Source organism: Argopecten irradians, chromosome 7 (genome assembly GCF_041381155.1).
Source record: "Argopecten irradians isolate NY chromosome 7, Ai_NY, whole genome shotgun sequence".
In the NCBI taxonomy this organism is placed as follows: Eukaryota; Metazoa; Mollusca; class Bivalvia; order Pectinida; family Pectinidae; genus Argopecten; species Argopecten irradians.
In genome coordinates this window covers 3,169,029-3,190,397 of record NC_091140.1, presented here as the reverse complement: position 1 = coordinate 3,190,397, position 21,369 = coordinate 3,169,029, and the positions used below count along the sequence as shown (strand labels likewise).

The 21,369-nt window shown below is 38.3% G+C and overlaps 2 protein-coding genes across 4 annotated transcripts in view; one reads left to right on the top strand and one right to left on the bottom strand.

Moving 5' to 3' along the window:
• Positions 1–21,369, bottom strand: part of LOC138327294 (uncharacterized) — a 34,728-nt gene that overhangs the window by 9,130 nt on the left and 4,229 nt on the right. Inside the window, exons 1-8 of one of the 2 annotated variants that reach the window (XM_069273273.1) lie at positions 6,888–7,012; positions 4,470–4,600; positions 4,006–4,117; positions 3,144–3,252; positions 2,569–2,760; positions 2,338–2,459; positions 1,732–1,828; positions 1,415–1,622 (exon numbers count right to left, since the gene is read on the bottom strand). In XM_069273273.1, coding sequence (XP_069129374.1) covers positions 1,415–1,622; positions 1,732–1,828; positions 2,338–2,459; positions 2,569–2,760; positions 3,144–3,252; positions 4,006–4,117; positions 4,470–4,600; positions 6,888–6,997 — 1,081 coding nt within the window. In that variant the 5' untranslated portion in view covers positions 6,998–7,012. Of the gene's footprint in view, positions 1–1,414; positions 1,623–1,731; positions 1,829–2,337; positions 2,460–2,568; positions 2,761–3,143; positions 3,253–4,005; positions 4,118–4,469; positions 4,601–6,887; positions 7,013–21,369 lie in introns of those variants that run through there. The other variant, XM_069273274.1, reaches the window with a different exon arrangement.
• Positions 10,283–21,369, top strand: part of LOC138327293 (nuclear pore complex protein Nup98-Nup96-like) — a 54,566-nt gene continuing 43,479 nt past the window's right edge. Inside the window, exon 1 of one of the 2 annotated variants that reach the window (XM_069273266.1) lies at positions 10,283–10,309. The gene's annotated coding sequence lies outside the window, so the exon portion shown is untranslated. The remainder of the gene's footprint in view (positions 10,310–21,369) is intronic. The other variant, XM_069273271.1, reaches the window with a different exon arrangement.

The window sequence follows — 21,369 nt, the reverse complement described above, 5'->3', positions numbered from 1 at the left end:
TCTATTATAGTTGACGTCTACTATGTATCTTTGTAAGTTTGTGGTCTATTATAGTTGACGTCTACTATGTATCTTTGTAAGTTTGTGGTCTATTATAGTTGACGTCTACTATGTATCTTTGTAAGTTTGTGGTCTATTATAGTTGACGTCTACTATGTATCTTTGTAAGTTTGTGGTCTATCATAGTTGACGTCTACTATGTATCTTTGTAAGTTTGTGGTCTATTATAGTTGACGTCTACTATGTATCTTTGTAAGTTTGTGGTCTATTATAGTTGACGTCTACTATGTATCTTTGTAAGTTTGTGGTCTATCATAGTTGACGTCTACTATGTATCTTTGTAAGTTTGTGGTCTATTATAGTTGACGTCTACTATGTATCTTTGTAAGTTTGTGGTCTATCATAGTTGACGTCTACTATGTATCTTTGTAAGTTTGTGGTCTATTATAGTTGACGTCTACTATGTATCATTGTAAGTTTGTGGTCTATCATAGTTGACGTCTACTATGTATCTTTGTAAGTTTGTGGTCTATTATAGTTGAAGTCTACTATGTATCTTTGTAAGTTTGATGTCTATGATAATTGACGTACCGTCAAAAGTTTTAAGTCTATGGTAGTTAACGTCTACAATGTTCTTTGGTAAGTTTTTAGTCTATGGTAGTTGACGTACCGTCGTAAGTTTTTAGTCTATGGTAGTTAACGTCTAACAATGTTCTTTGGTAAGTTTTTAGTCTATGGTAGTTGACGTACCATCGTAAGTTTTTAGTCTATGATAGTTGACGTCTACAATGTTCTTTGGTAAGTTTTTAGTCTATGGTAGTTGACGTACCATCGTAAGTTTTTAGTCTATGATAGTTGACGTCTACAATGTTCTTTGGTAAGTTTTTAGTCTATGGTAGTTGACGTACCATCGTAAGTTTTTAGTCTATGATAGTTGTCTGCAATGTTCTTTGGTAAGTTTTTAGTCTATGGTAGTTGACGTCTACAATGTTCTTTGGTAAGTTTTTAGTCTATGGTAGTTGACGTACCATCGTAAGTTTTTAGTCTATGATAGTTGATGTCTGCAATGTTCTTTGGTAAGTTTTTAGTCTATGGTAGTTGACGTACCATCGTAAGTTTTTAGTCTATGATAGTTGACGTCTACAATGTTCTTTGGTAAGTTTTTAGTCTATGGTAGTTGACGTCTACTATGTACTTTTGTAAGTTTGCGGTCTATTATAGTTAACGTCTACTATGTACTTTGGTAAGTTTTTAGTCTATGGTAGTTGACGTACCATCGTAAGTTTTTAGTCTATGATAGTTGACGTACCATCTTAAGTTTTTAGTCTATGGTAGTTGACGTACCGTCGTAAGTTTGCGGTCTATGTTAGTTGACGTACCGTTGTAAGTTTGCGGTCTAAGGTAGTTGACGTACCATCGTAAGTTTGCGGTCTATGGTAGTTGACCTCTAGTTCTACTCTTTGGTCATCCTGGTTCTGTGATCTGACTGATAGATCTTCTGGATGGTAGTCCAGTCTCTCTACCTGGTCTGTTTCTTCTCCAGCTAGGACAGGATCTCCCGTGATGGAGAAAACTGGTGATAAAGGTGGAGATAAAGTCATATCGACGTCCACATCCAACTCCTGGAAATGGTAAGTAATCTGGTCAATCATATTGTCACTCCTTATAGTACCGACCAATAATTCCATGCATACAATAACCAGATAAAAGAGAGAAGTATAAAAAGACTACCTTGATGACAAATTCCTTTTTCCTGTGTTCTGCCAACCGCTCCACCATATCTTGTACAGACACGGAATCAGACAACTTCAGTGCTTTACACTCGTACCTACAACATACACCTGACCTAAGGTACTGAAATGTTAGTCTCCTTCCTCAGAGTGTTATTGACCTACAACGGCAGGCCATTTAGTCCAATCCCAGAATATTGTTGGTTTGCCAGAGTTGTGAGAATAAGTTGGTAGGTAGGAGAAATATTTTATTTTATCTTCAAAAAGGAATAAACCCTTTGGGTATTAAAAACTGACTATTTTAATATTGTTCAAAACTGCACATGTAATGGCATGTTGACGGTTGTCATATTAAAACAAGTCATTTCTGTTTATGAATGTAATTTAATGTACACTACAGTACCATAAAACCCTGAACCACCCTTTGCAGTTTAATTGTAATAAATTTGTATTTGTTTTAAAGTTCCATTATGTTTTCACAGCACTTTGTTGAGACCATTATGAAGTTGAACCATCGTTGTTGAACTTTCAATGTCGTCAGATATTCTCAAAATATTGTATTACTGAGATGTACATTTTTCATCTACAGACTTCCTTGTCCACCTACTCTCTATCGTCCGTGTCCAGTGACGTCATTTTTTCCGTGAGACACTGAAGCCATTCCAGGACAAGGAATTCCGATCTTTGGACCTCCTTCTGTATCCAAGAGGCTTTCAGTTTCTGTGATTGCTGAATAAAGAACAGCATTATTATCGTCAAACCAAAAAAAATATTTATTATGCAGTCAACAGGCGCAGGGTATATACATACTTGGTTTAACATTTAAGGAAGTCCTCACCTCTTTGGCCTCCTCTACCACAGCCGTTTGTCTATGCTGAGCCTGTCGACACTTACTGGTGGCCATTTCCACACTGGTACGTATTTCCTTGATGTTACCATGGAGTTCTGGAGTCACGCCCTGCCTGCTCTCATCCATCCGAGATATGGCCATCAGGTGTTCCTTCAGCTTTGCTCGCTTCTTCAACAGTTTCTGTACAGATGCAATGGCGTTATGGGTCAAGATGTAAAAACATGTGCAGTCAAGTTACACGATGTAGAGGTAAAACTTTGGTGTGGACGCAAGATCGGCTCACAAATTAATCTTGACTGGCCACCAGTCTCTAGAATATTAAAAACCTCACTTAATTTTTGGCTTAAATATTTTTGTCTCTATTACATATCTGATTCTAAGTTTCCATTTAGGGGAGATAACCCAGTAAAGAACTGAGAAATCTTATCAACAACTTATGGTGTCCAGCATTAATCCCACTACTATATATAGTGATAGGAAAGTAATAGGGACAGAAAGAAAACTGCATGAGAACTAATTAAAAGATTTTTCATATAGATAGAGGAAGGGCTAGTAATACAAACTTGCTGTAGTTGCTGACATGTGGAAGTCGCCTTGCTTAGTGTCTTCAGCAGGTGTCGGTAGGTCATCATCCGACCAGTGTACTCATCAGATACAACCTCAGCTGATTCTCTGCAAGACCAGATACATGTCTTTAGCTGAACTACCTTCAGTATATTATACACCATTGTCTTTTATATACCAGTTACTCATCAACTTTTACGTTTTGTTTACAGTAACTGTCTTAATGTCAAAGCAATGAGACTTGGTTACAACAAAGACATATACACTGTAATATGCAAAATTTTAAGAGTGCAGACAACAACCGGTACATGAGTTCCCAATAATTAGCGAATTTACTGCAACAACTGCCGAACCTAGGCATCGACTCGCGACTCAGAGCTGAGGTGAAGGACTTATGGCAGAATTCATACACCTAACCATTTTTAGGACATTTCTGCTCCACATAAGTCCAAAAACATGACTTTTAGAGGTACATGTCAACATTTCAACTCAGGGAACACAATTTACAAACATCACAGTGACGTAACGAATGTGCATCACATCTAACCCAACATCCATACAACTCTTTTTTTTTTCTTTTCAAAAGTTTTTATATTCCATAAAAAAAAATTCAAAATTATGCACATGTAAAATATCAAAATATGGTGCGCAGGAATATTTTACCCGGGTACTCACTTACTTAACCTAACTGAAACTATCTGTCTAAATGTAGTTGTAACCAAGGCTTTGCAATTGAACCCATTGCATCATCAACATAACTTTTTTTTATCCTACAAAAATAAATGATGATATATAAATCAGCATTGTTCACAAAGAACACAACTTTCCTTCGCTAGATGTCGCACATTGCCCAATGCATACCTCTCTAAATGGCGTGCTAGTCGTGTGAATGCTATGGAGTTACGTTCAGCCTGGTCCGCCCTTAGGTTGGAGAAAGCCATTTCCATCTCCAGGGACTTGGCCAAGTGTGGATCTACATTGAAGTTATATATTTTTATATAGAGAATTAATATCAAACAATCTTATTATTATAAACTCAGAGATTACTATCAACATAGTTAACCATTATACAATATAATCAGTTTTATCTTGTACTATAAATGGGGAGTTTATACATAAAAATCAACTATCTAACTATCCTTTCAGATTCCATCTAATTGCAACTTTTATCAAATTTTCAGAGCCAAAAATATTATCAAATGTCTTTACCACAATGTAAACAGCACTTAATAACTAGATGGCTGAACCTATAAATCCAGTCAATCTGCAAAACCATTAAAGTGAATTTACTCAGCGTGAAATATAAACATGTCAGTGTTGAGTACCTTTGTAAGTTTTGAGACTTGATAGTTCTTTACGAACAGAAGCTGTCCAGGCAAGCATCTTCCTGGCAAATTGGTCCTCAATGTGTGCTTTATCCTCGGCAATCTTTGTCCAGAATCCATAGTCAGTAAGTCTTCAATAACAGAACAATGACAAAGTTTTATAGGATATGTACACTACCAAGCCATAAGTATTGGTAATTGTTATTTTCCCCCTTTATATTCCATGTATTTTTACATTCTTTCTTTTGAATTTTCCTCATTTCATCTCTTGATGGATTCTAATCAAATTTGGCATACTTGTAGAAATTTATCTACACATTAAGCTCATAATAACATTGGCTGCATAATTTTCTGAATTTCATTTTCAATACAATGTATAATTATTTTATTGCATTGTTTAAACTTACTGATATCATTTCCTTCCTTGTTCTTACCAAAACTAAAACAAATATACATACATATAGCCTATACCTTTCAGGTACACCATTGTCAATAGATGAGATCAGGAAATTTCAAAGAAAGAAAAAAAGAAAAATAACAATTACGAATAGAATATGTACCTTGACAGATATCATATAACAGAATACTTTTTTATGATTACTATTATACACTCGCACAACCTGCGAACATTTGCTTAGCGGTTTTGTCCCATGCCTAAGATTTTACTGTTGCCTGAAATATAATTGGCGGTTAAGAGTTGTGGGGATTTTTTTTTATAAAAATAGTCATTGAAATGAATAAGCTGGGGTCGACACTAGCGGCAGCTTGGGGCTGCCTGAAAAAAAAATTGGCTGTCGGAATATCAAAATACAGTCATGTGCCAAAAGTCTTCTAATTTTTATTTTTTCCTACGGAAGCCGTCTGGCGCCACACCAAAAAATATATTTATTGTGTTCCCTCACAATAATATTGTGATGCCACACAATACTATTGTGAGGGAACACAATCTTATTGTGAGGCCACACAATAATTATTGTGAGGGAACACAATCTTATTGTGAGGCCACACAATACTATTGTGAGGGAACACAATATTATTGTGAGGGAACACAATATTATTGTGAGGCCACACAATACTATTGTGAGGGAACACAATAAGTATTGTGAGGGAACACAATCTTATTGTGAGGCCACACAATCTTATTGTGAGGGAACACAATATTATTGTGAGGGAACACAATAATTATTGTGAGGCCACACAATATTATTGTGAGGGAACACAATCTTATTGTGAGGGAACACAATATGATTGTGAGGCCACACAATGTTATTGTGAGGGAACACAATATTATTGTGAGGGAACAAAATATTATTGTTAGGGAACCTCACAATTATATTGTGTTCCCTCACAATAACTATTGTGTGGCCACACAATAATGATTGTGTTCCCTCACAATAATATTGTGTTCCCTCACAATAACTATTGTGTTCCCTCACAATAATATTGTGTGGCCTCATAATAAGATTGTGTTCCCTCACAATAATCATTGTGTGGCCTCACAATAACATTGTGTTCCCTCACAATAATTATTGTGTGGCCTCACAATAACATTGTGAGGGAACACAATAAATATATATTTTGATGTGGCGCCAGACGGCTTCCGTATTTTCCCTATATATTCTATGTATTTTTACATTTTTCCTTAGATTTTTCCTGATCTCATCTAGGCGCGGATTTTAATCAAATTTGGCATACTTGTAGAAAATTATTTACACTTTCAGCTCATAATATTTACATAGTTTTCCTTTAAAATGCACTTTTTGAGAAAACCGTATTTCATTACCAGGCAAAACTTTTTCGTTGCTATTTTGGTAAGAACAGAACAAAGAAGGAAATGACATCATAAGTTTAAGTGGTGCACAAAAAAATATATATTTTGAAAACAAAATATTGGAAAATTATATACAAATATTTATGAGCTCTACTGTAGTAAAGATAATTTTCTACAACTAAACCAAAATTGATTAAAATCCGCTAATAGAAAAATAGGAAAAATCAAAGAAAAAATGTAAAAATATAAAGAATATATAGGGAAAAATAAAAAATTACGAAGACTTTTGGCACGTTATTGTACAGTAGCCCGGCAGGCTGCCTGGTTTTTTTTTTTTTTTTTTGTTTTTTTTTTAGACAACTGACATGTGCATGTTTTGTTGAGAAAGAAAATTGTATGCTTTGGATCCTCTTGAGATCTGCAAATTCAGTACCAAAATTCACTAGAATGCAGGAAATTGAATACAGAAATCGAAGTTTTGCTCGTATCCGCGGGCCCCTACAACAGAACATGGCTGCCAAGGATAACAACATGGCAGCCCTCTGTCCTTAAATATAAAGCGTTTGCAATTCGCAAGCAATATTTTTAAATGATTTGCAAAATTTGCAATACAAAAATGTATTGAATTGATTGGATATCAATATTACTGTTTGTGGTCATATGCATTATTGCCACTATGGCTTTTTGGATAAAACAGCGCAAAAGATATTTCCTTGTGTTCCTTAGCCGCCATTTTGTTGTTGATGACGTAACACATGACGTAAACACAAAAAGTTTCCCGCGGGAAAATGTTCATTTTGGCCACGTGTTTTCTACACCCGTGTACGAAAAAATAGTTACGGTTTATATAACAGAAGGTAAAATAATACTTCCAAGAGCTAACTAAATCTATCTATAGTATTGGAATCGCGTGAAATCGGAGACATAAGTGTTCTAGTCTCGATATGAAAATCCTCATCCTCAAACTTAAATGTTTTCACATTGATGTGTAGATCTAATAATTTTTCCTGATTCACTAAATATTATGTTTTCGTTTTCTCTATATTGCCAAAACATCTCGTGTGGATATGGATCTTTATTCTCTGAACGCCGATAGGATCAGGATAGTTCATTAATTAAACCGACCGATATTCCCTATATTAGACCACAGAAAGTCAACTGATATATATTAATATAAAGGCAGTTTTAGCATACAAACTGGGCTACGAACGCACGGTAAACGCTTTTTTACATAAAAAAAATGACTTCTGGCGGAGCACACGTGTAGGATGAAAGTAGTCATTTGTCATGGTACACATTTTTCAGGTACACATTTTTCTAATATGCGTGTACGGGGCCATCGTAACATACGGCAGGGGCGTAGGAAGCGGGTGGCATGTCTTTGTGCCCCCCCCCCCCCCCTCCCCGCCACCCTGCCCCCTCATTTTCGCGGACTAAAATGTTCTAAAAAAAATGCACATTTGAAAGAAAAAAGGATCCTCCTGCACTTTCTCCATAGATTCTACTTCATTTTAGAAAATGTACTGCTGCGCGGTGCGTTAAAGCACGAAACTACCATAAAAATTCGACTCAATACTTGGTATTAGAGCACACCACCATATGACATAATAGTCATCATGTTGAAGGAATTAATTATGAAGTTGAAGTAGAAATAATGTTCAAATCTTTAATAATATAAATTCAATAAACGTGAACTAGACTAAAATTTCCATGAAGGGATTAGAACTACTACAAAAAAAAATGTCTCTTAAGAAATTAATTTGTTTATATGCATTAGCCAGACAATCAATTCATTATTATTTTGAGTTACACAACAATGTGCCGATGGTGGGAAGCTGGTATGTTCTTCGACATTCACAAGTATCATTTCTAAATACAGGTAACATTAAACAAATTACGCTTCAAAATCATCAAAACACATCATCGAAAAACTCATCGCAAACATTCTTAATGACTTAATATTTTCCGGCGAAGACCCTCGCACCCACAAATACCAAAATCTCGCGTCTTCGGCGCACGCAAAATCATCAAAATACATCGTAAAACTCATCTCACCCATTCAAAATAGTAATACATGTTTTTTTCCCGATGGAGACTCTCGAACCCCCAAACACCAAATTCTCGCACTTTCGGCGCTCGCAAAATCATCAAACTATATCATGAAACTCATTTCAGCTATTCTAATCGTTATATCGTCCCGGATCCCCCATAAAATGCCCACCAATTTGGCTAATTTGCGTACACATTAATTTCCTGTTAGCGACACCACTGTCTCACTATCTATAGATGTGTACAAGGATTTTATGTAACAATGTACTTGGATATATTAAAAGAATGTAGTATATGTTGTTGTGTCTTGAATCAAGCTCTTCTTAAGTAAGGGCTTTATGTCACATAATATTTATATTTTTCTAATAAAAAAAATTAACTGATTTGAACCTAGAAAAAAAAAACCCACCTAGAAGACAAATCGAATATGTCAAGATTGTGAAGGGGGTTGATTTATAGGAAATCTTGAGAACCTTGCGCCCCCCCCCCTCCCCCCATTACCTTTCATCTTCCTACGCCACTGTACGGTGACTGAATTTTGCCATTTGTGAAAATCAAATTTCTTAATTCTCTTTTCGTCAGACGAATGGACGAGAGGTCATGCAAAGACTAAAGTGATGCACGCGAGGCCTATAATCGCGCTTTATTTTTCGTCTTTTCGTCTTCAAAAATGTATGCATATTTTCGATAAATTACATTATTTTAATTCGCTACTTAGTAATAAATGATACGTGTAGATTTTTACATTACTCACATCACATACATATCAGTGGCATAGGAAGATGAAACGTCATGGGGGGGGGGGGGGGCAAAGGTCCTCAATATTTTGTAACCCCCCCCCCCCCGCCACACCTACAGGAGGAGATTAATTCAACTCCCAAACCATATAATATATGCTTTATGTACATTTTTCATATATCACTAAATTTAATCCTTGTACACATTTATAGACAGTGGGGTCGCTAAAAGGAAATTAACGAATACGCAAATTGGCCAAATTAGCGTGTGAGCGTCGAAGGCGCAAGATTTTGGTGTTTTATTAGGGGTCTGAGGGTGACCCCCGGGATGAGTTTTATGTATTTTGATGATTTTGCGATCGCCCAAAAGCACGAGAAATTTGGTGTTTGGGGGGTCCGGGGGTCTCCCCCGGGAAAAAATTACAATTTAGAATGGCTTAGATGAGTTTTTCGATGCATTTTGATGAATCTGCAAACGCCCAAAGGCGCGAGAATTCGGTGTTAGAGGGGTCCGGGGGGTCTCCCCCGAGAAAAAAAATACGATTTAGAATGGCTGAGATGAGTTTTACGATAAAGTTTAATGATTATAAAGCGTTCTTAACATGGTAATTTTTCGATTTAAAGCTACCTGCATTTAAAAATGATAATTGTGTCGTCATAACATTATGGAACCCTACTCGATCTGAATATACCGGCTTCACACCATCGGTACATTGTTGTGTAACAGAAAAAAATGAATTAATTGTCTCGCTAAGACATATAAACAAATTGATCTTTTAAGAGACATTTTTTAAATAGTACATAGAATCCCTTGATGGACATTTTTAGTCTAGTTTGTGTGTATTGAATTTTTACGATTTAAGGTTTGACATTATGTGCTTGAACCTTTTAGGAAATGCGCCGCGCAGCGGAAAAATTTTCTAGAATGACGTACGAAAAATGTGCAGGAGGACCCTTTTTTCTTTCAAAGAAACTTTTTTAGAAAATTTCAGTCGGCGAAAATGGGGGGGGGGGGGGGGGGGGGCAAAAAGACATGTTTGCCCCCCCGTCCTGGGGAACGGGGGGGCAGTTGCCCCCCCCCCCCTGCCTGCCCCCCCGCTTCCTACGCCCCTGCATGTATATATAGTTGCAATAGAAATTCCCTTTACTGCTTAAAGTTAATATGAGCTCATTTTTATGGATATCCCCTGTACTATAAATAGAATAATATATATATATGTGACTTTGTCTCCGATTAAAACATATACTGTTCGTATATTGGAGAGATTACTACATAAAAATTCGTAAGTACATGTGATAGTCAGAAATATTCAATGAAGCTTATGTACAGTCGATATAATACAAATGCGTTTTAAAGTTATGTTAATTTGTATTTATACTGCACAGTCGATTTTTATACCTGTTCCATAGATACATGTATACCAAAAATGTATATATGCTTTCGAAGACTTTGACGTTTGTTTGAATATATTTAATTATATTTGCAAATTGAGCACCCAGAATGTTTAAATTTAGTACTTTGTCTTCAGTTTTAGGAGACTGTATACCAAGTTGGATAATACAAATAAGAGATGATTTCGTATGTTCAATTGTATCAATCACAAATATAGATTTTATTTCATATTTAATTAGGAGGCCCCTTATTTAGCTATACATTGGAAAGGTTCATGGAACAATTCAGATTGATATCAGTGTATACTTTTAAAAAGATGTTCTATTTCTATATGTAGCTGATATACAATCACTGCCAAACTTACTCTTGTATTTCTTTATATATATGCATATACATATATTGTATATACATCGGAATAATTTTGAAAAAGAAATATCCGAGAGAATTGTGCCCTCTTCTCTATTTCTCTATTATATAATTATAATGCTGTGTTTTTTCTCTCTCTCTCTCTTTCCGAAATTTTGTTTATACTATTTCATGCTATTACCATATATATTATTATTAATACCTTATCTTCATTTTGGAGGAAAATAAAGATAATAACGGAATTAATATAAAGTATACTCTGAAGCAGAAAAACAAAAACAATCAAAGTCTGGTAGGACAGGAATTAACACTTCCGTATAGGATGTTTTAATAATAATTAATTAACTATATATACATTTACACGAAAACGGAAGAAAAGACGGAACACAACATGTGCATTAATTAGAACTGATAGCTTTTGGGTGTGTTTGTGTTCATTGTTCAACGTCCTACTAAACAGCCATTTTCGATGAAATATGGAAACAATAACATAAACATGGTAAGGTGCCAGGTAAGTGTTGTTTTCCTCAATGTAGTTCATCTATGTTTATTATTTAAACATGCTCCACCGCCGACAGAGTATAAACAATAATAATCATTTGGAAAATAATTGATGTTCCACCGCCGACAGAGTATAAACAATAATAAACATGCTCCACCGCCGACAATAATAAACATGCTCCAGCCGACAGAGTATAAACAATAATAAACATGCTCCACCGCCGACAGAGTATAAACAATAATAAACATGCTCCACCGCCGACAGAGTATAAAACAATAATAAACATGCTCCACCGCCGACAGAGTATAAACAATAATAAACATGACCGCCGACAGAGTATAAACAATAATAAACATGCTCCACCGCCGACAGAGTATAAACAATAATAACATGGGGAAAATAATAATAAACATGCTTTAATTGTGTGTGTATAATATATATATATTGAAATAACATGAAATTCTCAGTGTCCGGTAAACATATAGAAAAATTAAAAAATTGAAACACGTTGTTAGTTTAGCGTTAGCGCTTTCATCATGTTACATGATCATATGATGAAAGCGCTAATGCTAAACTAACAACGTGTTTCAATTTTTTATTTTTTCTATATATATATACTTTAGTATGTGTAATTAACACTAAAATACATAAAATAAATTGATTTGCTTTTGTTGGCTGTACAATCAGTATACTACATCTCAGTCTATATAGTATAGTGCCATGAAATTGCTTGGGTGTGCACTAAATTTCTTACATATTTTTATTCTGAAATAGAATAAGAAGGTTTTTTTTCCAATGGTGGTAATATTGTAAAGTAAGTAACTTTTGTTACCGAAGAACAAAACTAATTCGTCTGCTCTTGTTTTAATCTCTCGTCTAATAGGTTCGTATATGACAAAATATAATAAATTGTAATTTTCAAAACAAATACAGTCAACTGTCTCTTTTGTATTAATCAAATAGCAAATGGTTCGACTTTCACACCAAAAAGCGTCAAATATTCTAGAGAGATGTTGTCGCCCGTTATTGAAATTTCTATACCAGTTAGGCAGTATGTATGGACTCTGTTTCTCTACTCTCCCAAAAATAAATCTATAGACCTTTAATTGTCATATTTTAATATAACCAAATTTAATTTAAACATATTTTATTATAAAACACAAAAGGATCAGGCACAAGTTATTCCAACTTAAACAGCCGTCTCCTAACATTATAGCACAAATAACACAATATTCATGATAACTTTCATATCTAATACAGATTAAACTATTCAAATAATATTACTTTAATTAATAATTCTGGAGGAAAAGTTTTTGTATGTTTAAAGCGTATATGTATGTTCAGAATCTTCCACTGGATTTTATATATGATTGCACATGTTAGAAAATTTTACAGTTTACCTCCAAAGCCAAATTTTCATCGCCAAAAAGCAGCAAATTAAGGTGTATTTCTAGATTTCGCTCATTGATGTCGCTAATTAACTTTGTACGGGCAGCTAAATAATTTGGACATTTTAAGAAATAATGATAAGCATTTTCACAATGATTTCCACAGTTTGAGCAACGAGAATTTGAGGCTATGCTATATTTGAACGGAAAAGATCGTCATTTAGAGTACTACATTTGTGCCTCAATCAGGTGTGAAAAATATATATTTTCCTTTCACCATAGCTAAAATAAATTGGTCGATGAGAGACTATTTGTTGGGAAAGAGGAATCTTAAAAGAAGAAATGGGTAATGACTTAATATCATTATCTAAACTATTTCAGTTTCTTAAAGTAGAAAGTAAAAAAGTCTTGAGAGTGGAGGAGGGTCGCAAGTTTGGAGGAGGAGAGTCGATAGTTTGGAGGGGGATAGTCGATAGTTTGGAGGGAGAGAGTCGATAGTTTGGAGGAGGTAGAGTCGATAGTTTGGAGGAGGTAGAGTCGATAGTTTGGAGGGGGAGAATCGATAGCTTGGAGGTGGAGAGTCAATAGTTTGGAGGAGGAGAGTCGATAGTTTGGAGGAGGTAGAGTCGATAACTTTTGGAGGGGGAGAGTCGATAGTTTGGAGGAGGAGAGTCGATAGTTTGGAGGGGGAGAGTCGATAGTTTGGAGGGAGAGAGTCGATAGTTTGGAGGGGGAAAGTCAATAGTTTGAAGGAGTAGAATCAATAGTTTGGAGGAGGTACAGTCGATAGTTTGGAGGGGGAGTCGATAGTTTGGAGGAGGAGAGTAGATAGATTGGAGGAGGTAGAGTCGATAGTTTGGAGGGGGAGAGTCGATAGTTTGAAGGGAGAGAGTCGATAGTTTGGAGGAGGAGAGTCGATAGTTTGGAGGGGGAGTCGATAGTTTGGAGGGAGAGAGTCGATAGTTTGGAGGAGGAGAGTCGATAGTTTGGAGGGGGAGAGTCGATAGTTTGGAGGGGGAGAGTCGATAGTTTGGAGGTAGAGTCGATAGTTTGGAGGAGGAGAGTCGATATTTTGGAGGAGTAGAGTCGATAGTTTGGAGGGGGAGTCGATAGTTTGGAGGGAGAGAGTCGATAGTTTGGAGGAGGAGAGTCGATAGTTTGGAGGGAGAGAGTCGATAGTTTGGAGGGGGAGAGTCGATAGTTTGGAGGGGGAGAGTCGATAGTTTGGAGGTAGAGTCGATAGTTTGGAGGAGGAGAGTCGATATTTGGAGGAGTAGAGTCGATAGTTTGGAGGGGGAGTCGATAGTTTGGAGGAGGAGAGTCGATATTTTGGAGGAGAGTAGAGTCGATAGTTTGGAGGGGGAGTCGATAGTTTGGAGGGAGGGGAGAGTCGATAGTTTGGAGGGAGGAGATAGTCGATAGTTTGGAGGGGGATGAAGTTTGGAGAGTCGATAGTTTGGAGGGGGAGTCGATAGTTTGGAGGAGGAGAGTCGATAGATTGGAGGAGGAGAGTCGATAGTTTGGAGGAGGTAGTCGATAGTTTGGAGGAGAGAGTCGATAGTTTGGAGGAGGAGAGTCGATAGTTTGGAGGAGGAGAGTCGATGTTTGGAGGGAGAGTCGATAGTTTGGAGGGAGAGAGTCGATAGTTTGGAGGGAGAGAGTCGATAGTTTGGAGGGGGAGAGTCGATAGTTTGGAGGGGAGAGTCGATAGTTTGGAGGAGGAGAGTCGATAGTTTGGAGGAGGTAGAGTCGATAGTTTGGAGGGGGAGAGTCGATAGTTTGGAGGGGAGAGTCGATAGATTGGAGGAGAGAGTCGATAGTTTGGAGGGGGAGAGTCGATAGTTTGGAGGAGGAGAGTCGATAGTTTGGAGGGGGGTAGAGTCGATAGTTTGGAGGGGAGAGTCGATAGTTTGGAGGGGGAGAGTCGATAGTTTGGAGGAGGAGAGTCGATAGTTTGGAGGAGGTAGAGTCGATAGTTTGGAGGGAGGAGAGTCGATAGTTTGGAGGGGGAGAGTCGATAGTTTGGAGGAGTAGAGTCGATAGTTTGGAGGGGGAGTCGATAGTTTGGAGGAGGAGAGTCGATAGTTTGGAGGAGGTAGAGTCGATAGTTTGGAGGAGAGAGTCGATAGTTTGGAGGGGGAGAGTCGATAGTTTGGAGGGGGAGAGTCGATAGTTTGGAGGAGGTAGAGTCGATAGTTTGGAGGAGGTAGAGTCGATAGTTTGGAGGGGGAGAGTCGATAGTTTGGAGGAGGAGAGTCAATAGTTTGGAGGAGGAGAGTCGATAGTTTGGAGGAGGTAGAGTCGATAGTTTGGAGGGGGAGAGTCGATAGTTTGGAGGAGGAGAGTCGATAGTTTGGAGGGGAGAGTCGATAGTTTGGAGGGGGAGTCGATAGTTTGGAGGGGGAAAGTCATAGTTTGAAGGAGTAGAATCAATAGTTTGGAGGAGGACAGTCGATAGTTTGGAGGGGGGGGTCGATAGTTTGGAGGGGAGAGAGTAGATAGATTTGGGAGGAGGAGAGTCGATAGTTTGGAGGGGGAGAGTCGATAGTTTGGAGGGGGAGAGTCGATAGTTTGGAGGGGGAGTCGATAGTTTGGAGGAGGAGAGTAGATAGATTGGAGGAGGCAGAGTCGATAGTTTGGAGGGGGAGAGTCGATAGTTTGAAGGGAGAGAGTCGATAGTTTGGAGGAGGAGAGTCGATAGTTTGGAGGGGGAAGTCGATAGTTTGGAGGGAGAGAGAGTCGATAGTTTGGAGGAGGAGAGTCGATAGTTTGGAGGGGGAGAGAGTCGATAGTTTGGAGGGGGAGAGTCGATAGTTTGGAGGTAGAGTCGATAGTTTGGAGGAGGAGAGTCGATATTTTGGAGGAGTAGAGTCGATAGTTTGGAGGGGGAGTCGATAGTTTGGAGGGAGAGAGTCGATAGTTTGGAGGAGGAGAGTCGATAGTTTGGAGGGAGAGAGTCGATAGTTTGGAGGAGGAGAGTCAATAGTTTGGAGGGGGAGAGTCGATAGTTTGGAGGGTGAGTCGATAGTTTGAAGGAGAAGAATCGATAGTTTGGAATACAAAAGTCGGTAAATATCTATTTTTTGTAATTCTTATTAATTTGGACACTGAAAATACACGAATTCATACATATGAAATTAAATGAAGTGTAAAATGTCTGTAACAAACTTTAAATTTGAGAAACCTTCCTATAGTATATCTGTCGGAGATATATATATGGTAACAAACCAACTATCTGCTTGTATTGCATTGCCAATTAGCAATTATGAATTATGGCTGAAGGGAATCCCTTCAGTTCTCTCTGGAAAACCTGTAACTTCAACTATCAAAATCCAATATGTCTGCCTGTCGGCCATTTTGCTGTCGGATCATTCCAAATATGTACAGCTATATGGCTCAAGGGGAACTTACATAGAAAAATTATGACAAAAGCCTTTAGTACGCTAACAAAAACGGTAATAAAAAAGTCTATCAAACTCCAAGATGGCTACCTGTCGGCCATCTTGTTGACCAATTGGACTTAAGGGCAATATGTAAAACAAGGACACATGAGATGTATATGAAATAAGAAACGGCGACATTAAGATGTTTGCGGACAGGCAGATGGGTCACAGACGAAAGGGATACATTGTATGTGATGATCGTGGGCTAAAAACGATAAGTCAATCTTTATTTACACCTGGGATCAAAGGGCTGCGCAAATCATTCATCATAAATATTATATATATAATAATGGGTCAGGGATATGACGTATCTAGCTATTATTACTATACGTGATGAATAGGATATGACGTACAGTACACTGATACAAGATAAACAATATCAGTATTGACAGTACATCGTTACGTGCACCTGTGCGGAGATACCCTAAGCTAAATATAGCACCCCTAGCTCTGTATAGCACCCCTAGCTCTGTATAGCACCCCTAGCTCTGTATAACACCCCTAGCTCTGTATAACACCCCTAGCTCTGTATAACACCCCTAGCTCTGTATAGCACCCCTAGCTCTGTATAACACCCCTAGCTCTGTATAACACCCCTAGCTCTGTATAACACCCCTAGCTCTGTATAACACCCCTAGCTCTGTATAACACCCCTAGCTCTGTATAACACCCCTAGCTCTGTATAACACCCCTAGCTGTATAACACCCCTAGCTCTGTATAACACCCCTAGCTCTGTATAACACCCCTAGCTCTGTATAACTAGTAATAACACCCTAGCTCTGTATAGCACCCCTAGCTCTGTATAACACCCCTAGCTCTGTATAACACCCCTAGCTCTGTATAACACCCCTAGCTCTGTATAACACCCCTAGCTCTGTATAGCACCCCTAGCTCTGTATAACACCCCTAGCTCTGTATAGCACCCCTAGCTCTGTATAACACCCCTAGCTCTGTATAACACCCCTAGCTCTGTATAACACCCCTAGCTCTGTATAACACCCCTAGCTCTGTATAACACCCCTAGCTCTGTATAACACCCCCTAGCTCTGTATAGCACCCCTAGCTCTGTATAACACCCCTAGCTCTGTATAACACCCCTAGCTCTGTATAACACCCCTAGCTCTGTATAACACCCCTAGCTCTGTATAACACCCCTAGCTCTGTATAACACCCCTAGCTCTGTATAGCACCCCTAGCTCTGTATAACACCCCTAGCTCTGTATAACACCCCTAGCTCTGTATAACACCCCTAGCTCTGTATAACACCCCTAGCTCTGTATAACACCCCTAGCTCTGTATAGCACCCCTAGCTGTATAACACCCCTAGCTCTGTATAACACCCCTAGCTGTATAACACCCCTAGCTGTATTACACCCCTAGCTGTATAACACCCCTAGCTCTGTATAACACCCCTAGCTCTGTATAACACCCCTAGCTCTGTATAACACCCCTAGCTCTGTATAACACCCCTAGCTGTATAACACCCCTAGCTGTATAACACCCCTAGCTGTATAACACCCCTAGCTCTGTATAACACCCCTAGCTGTATAACACCCCTAGCTGTATAACACCCCTAGCTGTATAACACCCCTAGCTGTATAACACCCCTAGCTGTATAACACCCCTAGCTCTGTATAACACCCCTAGCTCTGTATAACACCCCTAGCTCTGTATAGCACCCCTAGCTGTATAACACCCCTAGCTCTGTATAACACCCCTAGCTCTGTATAACACCCCTAGCTCTGTATAACACCCCTAGCTCTGTATAACACCCCTAGCTCTGTATAGCACCCCTAGCTCTGTATAGCACCCCTAGCTCTGTATAGCACCCCTAGCTGTATAACACCCCTAGCTGTATAACACCCCTAGCTCTGTATAGCACCCCTAGCTCTGTATAGCACCCCTAGCTCTGTATAACACCCCTAGCTGTATAACACCCCTAGCTGTATAACACCCCTAGCTCTGTATAACACCCCTAGCTCTGTATAACACCCCTAGCTCTGTATAAACACCCCCCTAGCTCTGTATAACACCCCTAGCTCTGTATAACACCCCTAGCTCTGTATAACACCCCTAGCTCTGTATAACACCCCTAGCTCTGTATAACACCCCTAGCTCTGTATAACACCCCTAGCTCTGTATAACACCCCTAGCTCTGTATAACACCCCTAGCTCTGTATAACACCCCTAGCTCTGTATAACACCCCTAGCTCTGTATAGCACCCCTAGCTCTGTATAACACCCCTAGCTCTGTATAACACCCCTAGCTCTGTATAACACCCCTAGCTCTGTATTTTCCGTGCAGTGTGTTTTTGAGTACGATAAACAAAATACATGGCACTGTAGAAAGCTGGATGGAAGTGTAAGTATTTATTATTGTGTATTATCGTGTCACTGTCCGTATAGTTTACACAATTAGTGTTTTTGTTCGTTTTTTTTCTTGTTTACTTTTTCATCTTTAACATTTTAGACTCACTGTAATACAACGCTGAAACTTCATTAAAAATATTAAAAGAAAAATTTTAAATCAGAAATATTTTTAAAGATATTAAACTGACATTACAAGAAGATAAATTCCCCGTCTGAAAGAAAGCAATACAAATGCCATAACTCGGCGACAATTTTGACATCCTACTTTATCCTCGATAAACTATTGAAAACCAAAAGTTTTGTTAAATTAAGCTATGAAAATCATTCAACGCCATATGTAACTATAATACAACACAAAAAGGCATTATAAATGAAAAATATACTTTGACTTGATTTATTTACTGTATGACGCATATTTTTTCTTTCAAAGATATCGTCGAAAATTCGATATGAATAGATGTATTTAGATCGAATTGTCGACGAAAACTTTGGAAAAAAAACAACATTTATTTAGATCAAATTTTCGACTAAAACTTTGATACAAATATGCTCGACTGTGCGTCAAGGCAACGGAAACCCCAGCATGTCGAATGTATGCTAATTGGGACACAGTTTTATCTCCAGTTAATGGCATCGTATAATAAGATATAATTTTCATTAAATATATGATAAAAAATATCAAAAGATGTTAGCTTTAAACATGTCATTTATAATCCTTCACAAATATTGAGAAAATTAGAATAAAACAAAATGTTGTTTTAGGCAGATATATTATTTATATCAATATTTGTATTGAAACATATTGAGTGTTATTTAGTGGGTTTTTTTAAAATGCTACCAAATATGTTTTTACTGTACCAGTTAATCATTAATTACTTACATTATAACTTAGCTACTTGACAAGATCATCAAATTATCGAAATATATTATTTTGGTCTATGTATTGATTTAAACAGAGAGTCTATTTCATATGTTTGATTCTCATTTGTATGCATTTTTTTCGCACTTGAATATACCTATAGAGTATAGTGGCAACATCTTTTTGTATATTTTTACAATTCATGGTTTTATTGATATGTTTTGCGAGTCTTATGTGGGTTTGAATTGTATTTTTCCCCACTATGTCGTGTACTATATTACAATTCAGTGTACATATACGTTTGCTAGCGATGTATCAACGCCACTTTTAAAGAAGTTGTTTCCTTCTTCATTCGCTGCATGAACGACGCCATCATCTGACTGAAATATTTGTTTTCAGTTTTGGAAATACATGAAAGTCCGATGGAATGAGATCGAGCGAATAATAAGGATTCTCAATCAAGATAAGCCACGGTCTTTATTGTCAATCTTCCATTCCAATTTTCATATATGCAAGTTAATGGCAGCCATGGCGGTTGCAGACTTGTGAACACAGCTTTACAGACTGTCAGAGGATGGCAGCCATGGCGGTTGCAGACTTGTGAACACAGCTTTACAGACTGTCAGAGGATGGCAGCCATGGCGGTTGCAGACTTGTGAACACAGCTTTACAGACTGTCAGAGGATGGCAGCCTTGGCGGTTGCAGACTTGTGAACACAGCTTTACAGACCGTCAGTGGGTGGCAGCTATGGCGGTGGTAGACTTGTGAACACAGCTTTACAGACTGTCAGAGGATGTCAGTCATGGCAGTTGCAGACTTGTGAACACAGCTTTACAGACTGTCAGAGGATGTCAGTCATGGCAGTTGCAGACTTGTGAACACAGCTATACAGACGGTCAGGGGATGGCAGCAATGGCGATTGCAGACTTGTGAACACAGCTTTACAGACGGTCAGGGAATGACAGTCATGGCGGTTGCAGACTTGTGAACACAGCTTTACAGACGGTCAGGGGATGGCAGCCATGGCGGTTGCAGACTTGTGAACACAGCTTTACAGACGGTCAAGGGATGGCAGCCATGGCGGTTGCAGACTTGTGAACACAGCTTTTATGCAGACTGTCAGGGGTTTATGCTGAGCTTGACATAAATATTTCTCACAACTGTCTCAAAAGTAATGCTTGGTCCTGATGGAGATCATCTACCATCAGAATACCAGAACAACAGAAGTATCCCGGAAAACCGGAAAACCGACGCCATAACATTTCAATATGCTGGAATTGTCTTTGCCTTCTTTGGTGGGGATGAACCAGTGTGCTTCTATTGTTGAGACTCGCGTTTGTCCTTTAAGGTGAAACGATGGAATGATGGACCCACGGTTCATCCATAGTAACAGCTACAAAAGAAAGCTAGGAGGATTATTGTGCCTGATGTGAAACGGACTTCAAGTTTTCTCATTCGAAGATCGTTTGTCAGAATGAAATATATTCTAGCTTTCTGTAACTCGCCTGTCAGTCATAGCTCAATATTACGGACTTGGCTTTCAACCTCAAGGTTCTGCCTACCGCTATCCAAGCACCCATCGTTTTGCTAATGTACGAAAAGACATCATTCCTTAGTTTTGCTACCAAATAGGTATGGTCATCTCTAGGTGCTAAACATGTTTTCAAATAGTGGATCCCTACCCTTTCGCCGATTTTTATCCACTTAGCAAAAGTCATTTGCCAAGGTATATTTAAAGTGCTACATCGTCGATAAACTTATCAAGTGAAAGTCCCTGTTATTACCCTCACAGAATGGTATGACCAACAAAGGAAATCCCTGCTATTACCCTCACATAAACTTACAGAATGGTATGACCAAAACAGGAAATCCCTGTTATTTCCCTCACACAATGGTTTGACCAACAAAGGAAATCCCTGCTATTACCCTCACAGAATGGTTTGACCAACAAAGGAAATCCCTGCTATTACCCTCACAGAATGGTTTGACCAACAAAAGGAAATCCCTGCTATTACCCTCA